At 38.9% G+C, this 13,094-nt stretch overlaps 1 protein-coding gene across 2 annotated transcripts in view; it reads right to left on the bottom strand.

Annotated features, from left to right (window-relative positions):
- GOLM2 (golgi membrane protein 2) overlaps positions 1-13,094 on the bottom strand; it is a 117,405-nt gene that overhangs the window by 62,982 nt on the left and 41,329 nt on the right. For both annotated transcript variants that reach the window (XM_002717928.5, XM_002717930.5), the window contains exons 2-4: positions 9,227-9,281; positions 2,913-3,015; positions 716-806 (exon numbers count right to left, since the gene is read on the bottom strand). In XM_002717928.5, coding sequence (XP_002717974.2) covers positions 716-806; positions 2,913-3,015; positions 9,227-9,281 — 249 coding nt within the window. The remainder of the gene's footprint in view (positions 1-715; positions 807-2,912; positions 3,016-9,226; positions 9,282-13,094) is intronic.

The following is a 13,094-nucleotide window of genomic DNA, read 5'->3' as shown; positions in this document are numbered from 1 at the left end:
CTCAATACACTGCTATAAAAGCACAAAAAAGCTACACAACAAAAACAAGAACAAAAACATAAACTCCTTAACTTGTAGTCCTTTAGGTGAAATGCTATCAAAGCGTGAAACAAGTACCTTTCATTATTCAGTTTCTTTACTTTAAATCACAAGACTTTTCACAGTCAGGTGAGATTATAGGGTATAAAAAATTAATCATATCCTTAATAAATAGCAATCTTCATACAAATCCCCTCTATTTCTAAAACAACATCCATAATGTTAGCTTAAAATGGATAAATAAATAAAACAATTTGTCATCCTAAAAAGTATGAATCAAAGATGGTTATTTAGTGTTTCATTCTGTGTTTTAAGAAGGACTATCAAAATAACAGATTGATAATAAAGGAAAATCTTTCTCAACTTCTTTCTCAACACATAAAATAGGAAATAATTGATTTTTAGTAAAATGTTACCTACTTTACATTCTGAGAAATAAACAAAAATTGCTTTTTAAAGTCAGATAAAGGATACTTTAGTCAAAAATTAGATTTAAGAGTTGAGATTATATTTTTATAACTGTCTAATTTACTCAGCAATAAAGCTACTATAAATCACTTTTGGAATTAGACCAGAATGCTTAAAATATTTATGACAAAAATACAATTTTAACTTCTAAATTATATGATTTATAACAAAAACAGATTTCAATTTAAGTATATATATTTAAATTTACCTTTTGTTCTTGCAAAAACTGGTCTGCTAATTTTTTAATATTTTCTTCATGTTGTGCTCTTAATTCCTTGATCTGCTGTCCACACTGAAAGCTAAATTACAAAGGCATTCTTTTACATTTTATTATTTTGAATTGCATTCTCAAAGTCGTGTAGAAGTTGACAAACATATTTAGAAAAATAAAACATTCAGTACGCATAGCAGAATGAGTGGACAGGGAAGAGAATTGCATTCTCAAAGTCGTGTAAAAGTTGACAAACATATTTAGAAAAATAAAACATTCAGTATGCACAGCAGAATGAGTGGATAAGGGAAGACAATAAGTAGACAAATACCTCAGTCAAAACTCTAAAACTATACTATTTTTTTTCTTTTTTGACAGGCAGAGTGGACAGTGAGAGAGAGAGACAGAGAGAAAGGTCTTCCTTTTTGCCATTGGTTCACCCTCCAATAGCCGCCGCGGTTGGCGCACTGCAGCCGGCGCACCGCGCTGATCTGATGGCAGGAGCCAGGTACTTATCCTGGTCTCCCATGGGGTGCAGGGCCCAAGCACTTGGGCCATCCTCCACTGCACTCCCTGGCCACAGCAGAGAGCTGGCCTGGAAGAGGGGCAACCGGGACAGAATCCGGTGCCCCGACCGGGACTAGAACCCGGTGTGCCGGCACTGCAAGGCGGACGATTAGCCTAGTGAGCCGCGGCGCCAGCCAAAAATATACTTTTAATAGGGCTTAAAGAATACTGATAAGGTTAACTGAGGAAACAGAAATTAGAAAGATGAAAACAATTATTTTTTCTATAATTTTATAAATTGTATCTTAGAAACAAGTGTCAAAGCCAATGTCAATGACAGAAGAGAAAAATACTAAAGAAAAGAAAACGCAAGACTAATTTATAGAAATAAATGAGAAAAGCTACAATTATGAGAGTTAACAAGGAATGGTGACAGATGAATTGTCCAATAGTTAGTACTTTGAACACTATAATAAAAACCTAAAACACAGAAAAACAGAAATGAAAGAAACTACTACAGAATACAGAAGAAAATGAAAAGGAGTAAAACATAAGGATGGTGACTTTCCACTGGACAAACAGTCAAAGGATACAAATAGGTCATCAAAACAGAAAGAAACATTTTGTTAATAAATACACAGAAAAATGTTAACTTTCACTATTAGAAGATGGAAATTAAGCTTTCTATACATATCCCAGAGTACTTCATAAAGTTTAGGGTGGGGCAGGCATTTAACCTAGCCATTAGGAGTTGGTGAAGATGCCCATATCTCATATCAGAGTACCTGGATTCCACACTCAGCTCCAGTTCCTGACTGGAATAAGCCCAGCTTTAGCTATTTAGGCATCTGAAGAGTTAACCAGAGGATGGAAGTACTCGTTGTCTTTATCTCTGAAATAAATAACTAATTTTTTTTTAAATTTACGACTGGAATAGTCTCAATAGTGAGAAAAGAAAAACTCCTGCAAGGGTCTGATATTTGGGAGAAACTAAAGTTTTTGGTACACTAATAGTTGGAATAATATATCAATTCCAAATATTTTATTTGTTTTCTGATATATGTGGTTTTAAAAATTTCATTTACAGTCATACTTTTAAATATTTAAAATTTTTATAACACCAAAAATTAGAAAAGGATAAACAGTGCTTTAAAATACAGAAAATCCTGATTTTTGGTGTGTAGAGCTAATAAACATTATTTACCATAAAAGTGACTAAAGATATAATAGAGATTTTTAAAGTCATTGCTAGAAAGCCCGCTAAGAGGTCCCTGACCTCATCACTGAGTACAGAGGTCTGAGCAAGAGGGCTGAAATGCAGAGCAGGGGAAGCAGCACTCTTATCCCACTGTTCTAGGGACTTCAATGTTGGCTTCATCTTCTGGGTGCCTCTGATACATCCAATTAGATAAAATTCAGAGCTTGTAATATTTTCTATCTCACAATAAACTCTACAAAACCAAATGAACAAAGTCAACATGCCCTGTAAGAGATGGTTTTAATGGTGTTTAACATATCAAAACACCATGAAAGAACATGGGTTTCAAAGAGGCATCAAAAGATGATAGAAAAGGAATTTAAAAGACCCAAGAAAATGAAAAAACAGAAGCTGTAAAGGAAGAATTTAAATCCAAAGGCTGAACAAACATATCAGATTCATAAATACTTGTTGCATGTAGCAACTTACCTCTCATATTCTAACCTCTTCACAAGGTAAGTATTATTCTTCCGATAGTCCTGAAGCTGGTCTTCTTGTCGAAGAAACTCCTGACGAAGCTCAGCAAGTTGCTCTATCCACACAAGAACCACAGAAATCAAGCTTACTCACTGTAATGCTTCCCACTGAGAAGCCATGGGGTGTTTTCTTAATTACACACACTTCGTAATTTGTTTACTCATTTTCTCAGGAAGTTAAATTATATAATACCATATTTAATTGCCTTTTATAACACATACGTGGTTGATAAAATTTATTTTTAAAACAAGATAGCTTCAGTGACTTCCACATCAACCTTTTTTTTTTAATTACTCATCTGTTCACATTTATAGGCATATACTAAACTGTGAGGACAGCATAAGAAAACTTATCTATTTCTTCAAAACTACTAGTCTTACAGAGGTAGAAAAATAATCCTGTTTTTTAGATATGCTTACTTGGCTCACTCAAGGTTTCTTTAAGTTCCATTTGACTACCAACTTAAATGCTAATCACTTCAGACCCCATTTCTTAGTATCTAATGATGCTAGTTCCAGATCCCAAAAGTCCATTTTCAAAATTCCTTATTTCTGGTCTAGAGCTGAAAGTTTCAACTTTGTAAGGGTAACATAAAATTCCAAGTTGGGTAGTAGGTTAAGACCTGAGACAGATGCTCTTCTGCAAACATTTAGTCCATAATCACAAATTACACCTTTTCTAGATTTCATTCTCTCATCAGTTAAGCCTACAGATAAAAGAAACACAGGCAGATGAGAGTAAATGTCAATTTATTGGCTGGATGATTTAAACATTAATTAACAGCCTTAAAAATTAAGAAAAATTAGTAGTTAAAAAGTCCTAATTTTTATAAATGAGAACAGAGGTCTATACTACTTAAATGGCAGCTATTAAGACTAAAATATAGTAACTAACCATAATGTACCAATTTTATAACTATTATAAAATACCTACTTTTCATGGAAGGCTTATAAAATTAGTCTTATTACTCTAAAGGCACTCCAAAAATGCTTGGAATATATAACTTTAGAAAGCAGATATAAGTTTAGAATAAAAATATTTCAAAGTGCTATCAGTAAATATGTTTGGTGGTAGGAATCTGAGCACATTCTTTTTTTTTTCTCTATTTCTAAATTTTATTGTGGAATTATAACTGTGACAATAAAAAACACAAGTTTAGAAGCAGGCATTTAGCCTAGCAGTTAAGATGCCCACATCCCATATCCAAGTGTCTGATTTTGATTCCCAGGTTCAGTTCCTAACTCCAGCTTTCTGTAATGCAGACCCCGGGAGGTAGTGGTGATGGGATTCCTCCCACCCACAGGAGAGGCCCCAGTCATTACAACCATTTAGGGGAAGAACCAGTGAATGGGAGTCCACTATTTCTCTTTCTGCTTCTCAAATAAAAACAAATAAAATTTAGAAAGTAAAAATTAACTTTAAGCAACATGAGCATTTTTGAGATATATAAATAAAAAGTTTAACAGTATGCATAACAGCTATTGTATGGCATAATAATCAGGTATAAAAAGTTAGTGATTAAAGCTTGTAATAGTTAAATATTCTTTTCAAAATTCATTTATTTGAAAGGCAGAGAGACAGAGAAAGGTCTTCCATTCCATGTTTCACTCTCCAAATGCCTGCAATAGCCAGGGGTAGGCCAGCCTGAAGCCAGGGGCCAGGAACTCAATCTGAGTCTCTTCCATGGGTGGCAGGGACCAAAGTACTTGAGCCATTACCTGCAGCTTCCCAGGATACGCATTAGCAGGAAGCTGGAATTGGAAGCAAAGCTAGGACTAATACTCAGGCACTTCAATATGGGATGCAGGCATTCCAGGCGGCAACTTAACTGCTGTGCCAAATGCCCATCTTGTTAATAATTATTTTTATGCTATTTAGTTGACCTTTTAAGTTTCCCCTTTTCTTCAACTGATTTTCCAATATGTAAACATGGTTGATCTATCCCCACTTCAGACAGATGTAAAGAATCTGGTCAGGTAGCCATAAATAATACATTCAACTTGTTATTTGATCCCTTTCCCTATCTCCTAAGATATAACAGACAAGAAGTGGCAGAAATGTTGGCCTCAGCTGTGAATATTAGTGCTATAGAGACAATCAGATTCCAGCAGGAAGCAGTAACAAAAAGTCTTGAAGTTTAAGGATGGAGTTACCCAGTTCAGGTAACCTGTACTGGGGCGGGATAGGTTCTAAAACTTAGTAACTGTGATTAAAAAATAAACGTGGATGGGCATTTGCCAAAGCAGTTAAGATGTTGCTTGGGATGCCCACATCCCATATTGGAGTGGCTGGTGTTCAGTCAGTTCTGCTCTCAATTCCAGGATCCTGCTAACACATATCCTGGGAGAGAGGAGTGACAGCCTAAGTACTCAGGTCCTCTCACACATATCAGGGACACAAACTGAGTTCTTGGCTTCTCACTCTGGCCTGCTGCAGGCATTTGGGCAGAGAATCAGCACATGAAAGGTCTCTGTTTGTCTTCCTCTTTCTTTGTGTCTTTCTGTTTTCCATTAAATAAATAAACAGACTTTAACTGCTAATCTGTAGGACTCATTTTTCTCAGGAGAAAGGAATGAGAAAGATTACAGTTCCCCTTGCTTCAGTTTTCTTTTTCCTACCTTGTAAAATGTCTGAAGTAGCTTCAGAATAAACCTGAGGCTTAATATCAAGATTTAGGATGCCTTCTCTTTATCAGAAAGCAAAATTTTCATTTATAATTGAAAATAAAGGGTTTAATATTCAATTGACAAAAACAAAATACCAGTATGAATCAGTTTAGCTCATGTAAAATACCAAATTCTTTCCTGCTTGAATATAGGAAAAAGATTATAAAGCACAGAGTTAATTGGTACTTCAAGTGGGTCAAAACAAAGGCCTGAAAGGCAAAAAGTAAGCCCACCAGAAAATAAAACTAAAGACAAAAACTTCCTTTTCACAATTTTACTTTTGATTGATTGGCACATGTTTTCTTTATATGAACCCAGAGACGCTTTCTATCTACTGCAGCTGCTACAAGCCACTACAGTAGGAATCTCAGTGCAATTTCACATAAGGTCATGTCCACAGCTGATCATACAGAAGGTTCTATCTCAGAAAGTAACACCAGGTATATTAGACAGCCATGCTCCCTCAATCTAACTTAGAGATTAGGGATAGCTAAGAAAGAGTTGCCTAGGATCAGCTTTTAAAGAAAAAAAACAAAAAACAAAAAACAACTTTGGGGCCAGCAGTGTGGTGCAGTAGGTTAAAGTCCCAGCCTACAGCGCCAGCATCCCATATGGGCGCCGGTTTGAGTCCCAGCTGTTCCTCTTCCTGTCCAGCTTTCTGCTATGGCCTGGGAAATCAATGGAAGATGGCCCAAGTCCTTGGGCCCCTGCACCCACGTTGGAGACTTGGAAGAAACTCCTGGCTCCTGGCTTCAGATCAGCTCAGCTCTGGCTATTGCGGTCATTTGGGGAGTGAACCAGTGCAATGAAAGACCCTCCCCCTCTCTCTGCCTTTCCTTCTCTGTGTAACTCTTTCAAATAAATAAAATAATTCTTTAAAAAAAAAAACTTTTAGAAAATTTAAGTTCAAATTTTCTTTCAGTAATAGGCATAAAAAGAAGGTAATTAAAAATAAATTAGAGCATGCTAGAATGTTAATGAATTATCTCAGGGATCAAAAAAATATATCTCGGCCAGTGCCGTGGTTCAATAGGCTAATCCTCTGCCTGCGGCGCCGGCACACTGGGTTCTAGTCCCGGTTGGGGCGCCAGATTCTGCCCCGGTTGTCCCTCTTCCAGGCCAGCTCTCTGCTGTGGCCCAGGAGTGCAGTAGAGGATGGCCCAAGTGCTTGGGCCCTGCACCCCATGGGAGACCAGGAAAAGCACCTGGCTCCTGGCTTCGGATCAGCATGGTGTGCCGGCCGCAGCGCACCAGCTGCGGCGGCCATTGGAGGGTGAACCAATGGCAAAAGGAAAACCTTTCTCTCTGTCTCTCTCTCTCACTGTCCACTCTGCCTGTCAAAAAATAAAAAAATAAATATATGTATATATCTCTCTTAAGTGTCAATTGTTAAATCAACTACAGGAATCACTGTGCACTTGCTCCCCATGTAGGACCTCTCTCCTTAATGTGTTGTACTATGAGAATTAACGGTAAAACTAGTCTTCAAACAGTACTTTATACTTTGTGTGGGTGCAAACTGTTGAAATCTTTACTCAGTATAGAGTTGATCTTCTGTATATAAGGATAATTAAAAATGAATCTTAATGAAGAATGGGATGGCAGAGGGATAGGAGATGGGATGGTTTGCGGGTGAGAGAGTGGTTCTAGGAGGAAGTACCACAATAATCCAAAAGTTGTACTTTTCAAATATATATTTATTAAATAAAAGTTTTCTACTAAAATATATCTCTTATTATTTTATTTTCAAGAAAATATTAACCATCTTAACGGTTTTTTAAGGGTCATAGTGTCTATTAGTTACATGATATCAGATATTAATTTCAAAGAAAATAGTCACCTTGGGATTTTTTTTAAAGATTTCATTTATTTGAAAGAGAGAGAGAGGGAGACAGAGAGACAGAGAGAGCTTCCACCCTCTGGTTTACCCTCCAAATTTCCATAACAGCCAGGGATGGGCCAGGCTGGAGCCAGGAGCCAGGAGCTTCATCCAGGTCTCCCATGTGGGTCCAGGGCCAAAGCACTTGGGCCATTTTCCACTGCTTTCCCAGGTGCGTAAAGAGGGAACTGGATTGGAAATAGAGCAGCTGGGACTTGAACCAGCACCCACATGGGATGCCAATGCTGTGATGGCAGCTTATCCCGCTGCACCACAACACTGGTCCCAACTTGAGATTTTATAATTGATTTGTCAAGGTATAAAAATCTCATTAATGAAATTCAATCTTAAGAGTCCAAATTTCAGTATGTGCATTAAAACCAAAGCTGTACAGCTATGCATTCAAATCAAAGCCTTTTTCTCTGTATAACACTGAAGGGTTTCATATAAAATTTCAAAATATTTCAAGACCTACTTTAACACACATAATACAATAAACATTTTTATTCAGTAAGATAGGCTGTCCATTTTTGTTGAAGGATACTAACAGAAGCCACAGGACTTCTTACTCAACTGATCTATTACTATCTAATAATAAATATACTTTGATCATTTGTAAAAACTGCAGGTAGGAAGCAGCCCTGACAATACAGCATACTGTGTGTCATCATGACTCACAAGTTAAAGGATGAGAATAGGGACACAAATGCAGCAAAATGTTTGTGACCACCCAGGTAGCATTTCTAATAGAAAGTCAGAGCTATTATAAACCACTGATAGTAAAAAATTAGCAATTTTTATTTTAGGGTTATGATACACAAAATAACACTTCCCAATGGTTGTGCTGGTTGAGGAAGAAAACTTTACTGTATTACAAAGCCAGCTCAAGTTGGCTACTTCAAGAGAATGATAAAAATAGATGACTGAATCCTATCTAAAGAGAATCAAATGATAATATAAAAAAGGTATTTTATAAAAAAGATAATATAAAAAAGATAATAAAGAAATTAGAGAGCAGGCTTAACTTATATACAAAAACTTAAAGTCAATGTGTGCAAAACCTTAAAACATACAGTTTGGTAACCAAAGGGTGTGAGGGAGAAGAGGTTGGTCCTCAGATCCCAACTCCAAAGGGCAGCGGTGGTGTGAAATAACATATGCAGAGGGCAGAGCTTGTTCTCCTTACCTATTTTTATCCATAAAAGTTTCAGTCACCTGTCACTTCACCCAAGTGAAAATGTGCATATGCATGTGTAGTTTTATATTTACTATATACATATTTTATTTATTATAATTTATCTCTCAGGTTTCTTTCCACTCCAAGGGAATCTAAAACATTAAGCTTGGAAGGTCCCTAGACTGAATGGGAGATTCAGCAGACTGGACATAGAACATGGGGAACACTTCTCACCTGCTTATCTGGAACTGTGATGGCCACTGAAGCTACAGTGCCATTTTCTTAGAGGACTGTCTTAGGGATTCTTCATCGCATAAACCTTACCTACAGCTCAAGATTAAGATCCAGACTTCAAATGTTAACTTGCATTTATTATATGTATAGCAACATTAAATGACTTTTTATTATATGTTAAGAAAATGGGATATTTTGACATCAGAGTGACTATTTCATTTAAATGTATAACTTACTATTTCTTAATTCTTGAAGGTTTTAGATATTTAATGACCTTTGCTTACATTAAATTTGCAACTAATTTTCTTACCCTTTAAATGATGTATGTCTGCCATCTGATATGATATGTTGTTCTGCAGTTTAACCTGAAAAAAATAAATTTTCATTTTATTAGAGAATATATAGTTTTGCTTATATTTACCTTTGTTTATATTCACTTTGAGCTTGATCATAAATGCAAAAAAATAAACTTTCTTTATATCATATGTCTTTCCAAAATGAAGAGATAAATTTTTATTTTGTAGTGCTTAAATTTGCATAAGAATATTCATTTTAATTGATATACAAAATAACAACTGTGAAAAGTTTTTTTCCCTAAAGATTCATTTATTATTTATTTGAAAGGCAAAATTATAGAGAGAGAGGGAAAGATAGAGAGAAATCTTACATCCATCCACTAGCTCATTCTACAAATGGCCCCAAAGGCTAGGACTAAGCTAGGCAAAGCCTAGAGCCAGGAACTTTGCCTAGTTTCCCATGTGGCTAGTAGGGGCCCAAGCACTTGGACCACCTCCCACTGTTTTCCCAGGTGCATTAACAGAGAGCTGGATCAGAAGCAAAGCAGTCAGGACTCAGACCTGTGCTCATATAAAATGCCAGCATTGTAGGTGGCAGCTTAACCTTTTGTATCATCAAAATGCCAGCCTCTGAAAAGTCTTGAAGTCTGAATTGAATACCACTTAATGATGTTTTTAAAATCTTATCAGAGGGGCCAGTGCTGTGGCATAGCTGGTGGGGCCACTGCCTGCAAAGCCAGCATCTCATATGGGAGCCAGTTAGAGTCCCAGCTGCTTCACCTCTGAACCAGCTCCCTGCTGATGGCCTGGGAAAGCAGCTGAGCCCCTGCACCCATATGGAAGACCTGGAGGAGGCTCCTGGCTCCTTGCTTTGGCCTGGCCCAGCCCTGGCCATTGTGGCCATCCGGGGAGTAAACAGCAGATGGAGTATTTCTCTCTCTCTCTCTCTATAACTCTGCCTTTCAAATAAATAAATAAATCTTTAAAAAAATCTTAGAAGAGATCTCTCCCCAACTCCATATTAAGCATTTTTTAACTTATTTAATGTGAAGGAAAAAAATTAATGCTTATCAAGCACACAAAGGATGACATAGCATCCTGAGTGAGCACCATACACAGGATTCAGAGTGGCAGTCACTGTCTTCTAGGAGCCAGGATACAAAAACACTAAGAATTTAAAAGTATTTAAAAAACAAACAAACAAAAAAAGACCTTAGATAAGCCAGAATCTAGTACACAAAGAACCACTGTGTTTCCAAACAGTTCTTGCTTTTGACAAGTTTCACCTAAATGGAAAATGTAACTAAAGTATCACTATAAATTGGTTTTCCTGTCCACCTTAAGATTACTTTGAAAGGCCCAAACAGATTCATACTGATCAGAAGCAGCACGAGTAGTATGATGACTATGATGAATACCTTCGCAATCTCTAAAGGACATTTTTTACACCTTTTTTTTTTTTTTTTTTTTTTTTTTTTTTTTTTTTTGACAGGCAGAGTGGACAGTGAGAGAGAGAGACAGAGAGAAAGGTCTTCCTTTGCCGTTGGTTCACCCTCCAATGGCCGCTGCCGGTGTGCTGCGGCCGGCGCACTGCGCCTATCCGAAGCCAGGAGCCAGGTGCTTCCTCCTGGTCTCCCATGGGGTGCAGGGCCCAAGCACTCGGGCCATCCTCCACTGCACTCCCTGGCCACAGCAGAGAGCTGGCCTGGAAGAGGGGCAACCAGGACAGAATCCGGTGCCCCGACTGGGACTAGAACCAGGTGTGCCGGCGCCCGGAGGATTAGCCTAGTGAGCCGCAGCGCCAGCCTACACCTCTTATTTTGAAATGCTTATAAATTCACAGAGAATTACAAGGACAGCAGAGAGGTCCTATGTATCCTTCATATAATTTCCCCCAATGAGTACATCAATTAAAAAAAATTGTATTGGGGGCCGGTGCTGTGGCATAGTAGGTTAATCAATCCTCCCCCTACAAAGCCAGCATCCCATATGGGTGCTGGTCCTAGTCCCAGCTGCTCCTCTTCCAATCCAGCTCTCTGCTATGGCCTGGGAAGGCAGTGGAAGATGGCCCAAGCACGTGGGCCCCTGCACTCCCGTGGGAGACCCAGAAGAAGCTCCTGGCTCCTGGCTTTGGATCCATCAGCTCCAGTCATTGCGGCCATTTGGGGGGTGAACCAGCGGATGGAAGAACTTTCTGTCTTTCCCTCTCACCGTCCGTAGCTCTACCTCTCAAACAAATAATAAAAAATTTTTTTAAATTTATTTATTTATTTGAAAGTTAGAGTGAGAGAGAGAGAGAGAGAGAGAGAGAGACAGGGAGAAAGATCTTGCATCTGCTGGTTTACTTCCTAGATGGCCACAACAGCTAGGCTGGGCCAAGCTGAAGCCAGGAGCCAAGAGTCTCAATTGGGTCTCCCTCATGGGTAGAAGGGGCCCAAGTAATTTGGCCATCTTCTGCTGCTCGTCCCAGGCCATAAGCAGGAAACTGGTTGGAAGTAGAGCAGCCAGGACTCAACCCAGCACCCATATAGGATGCTATTTACCATCACAGCAGCAGCTTCACCTGCTTTGCCACAACTCTGGCACCGCAGTAAGTACATATTACATAATGATAGTGTAACACAAAACCAGGAAACCAGCATGGAGACAAAGTGTTTATATAGTTCCATTTTTATCAAATGTATGGAATTTTTTTTTTTTTTTTTTTTTTTAAGATTTACTCATTTGAAAGTCAGAGCTACATAGAGAAAGGAGAGGCAGAGAGAGAGAGAGGCCTTCCATCTGATGGTTCACTCCCCAATTAGCCGTAACTGCGCCAATCCGAAGCCAGGAGCCAGGAGCCTCCTCCGGGCCCCCCACATGGGCGCAGGGCCCCAAGGACTTGGGCCATCCTCTACCGCCTCCCCAGGCCACAGCAGAGAGCCGGATCAGAAGAGGAGCAGCCGGGACTAGAACCGGCGCCCATATGGGACGCCAGCGCTTCAGGCCAGCCCCTAAATGTATGGAATTGTATAAACCCTATCACAATCCAGATAGAGAACTATTTCAGCATCACAAAGATCTCTCTGATGCTATCCCTTTTTTTTTTTTTTTTTTTTGACAGAGTTAGACAGTGAGAGAGAGAGACAGAGAGAAAGGGCTTCCTTCCGTTGGTTCACCCCCAAAATGGCTGCTATGGCCAGGCACTGCGCTGATCCTAAGCCAGGAGACAGGTGTTTCCTCCTGGTCTCCCATGCAGGTGCAGGGGCCCAAGCACCTGGGCCATCCTCCACTGCCTTCCTGGACCACAGCAGAGAGCTGGACTGGAAGAGGAGCAACCAGGACCAGAACTCGGCACTCATATGGGATGCTGGCACCACAGGCAGAGGATTAACTAAGTGAGCCAGGGCACCGGTACCCCTGATGCTATCCCTTAAAGGCACACCCTTCGCCCTTCCCCCACATTCCTGTGCCAATATAGTGTAGGTTGTATGTATAGTAAAGTCTAAAGACATTATGAAAACAAGAAAGCAGTGTCAAGGAATCAGCAGGCAAGGTAGTATCTGAAGCAGTACTGGCTTACACTTGTGTTAGATATTCAGGAAATATTTCCAACTACATGTACTCTTAAAATGTATAGAAGGCATTGGACATTTTGGTAAATGTTTTCATGAGTGTTTTTTGACAGCTAAAATTTTTTGCTAAATTTCCACTTGATACTAAGTTACTGAGAATAATCTGGGAGGCCTGACTTGTTTCTGCTCTATTCTCTTCAAGATAGTAGCCAGAAAGAAACCGGCGCCCCCATCTCCTTATCTGTATTCATAGTTAGGATTGATGAACAAGGACATAAGCCTCTGTCATTATAGGTTCTTGCCTAAAAGTAGATAAAATGCCATTTTA

The sequence above is a fragment of the Oryctolagus cuniculus genome, chromosome 12, assembly GCF_964237555.1.
Source record: "Oryctolagus cuniculus chromosome 12, mOryCun1.1, whole genome shotgun sequence".
NCBI lineage: Eukaryota > Metazoa > Chordata > Mammalia > Lagomorpha > Leporidae > Oryctolagus > Oryctolagus cuniculus.
Note: the sequence above shows the minus strand (reverse complement) of the source record. Positions and strands in the feature narration are given on the sequence as shown.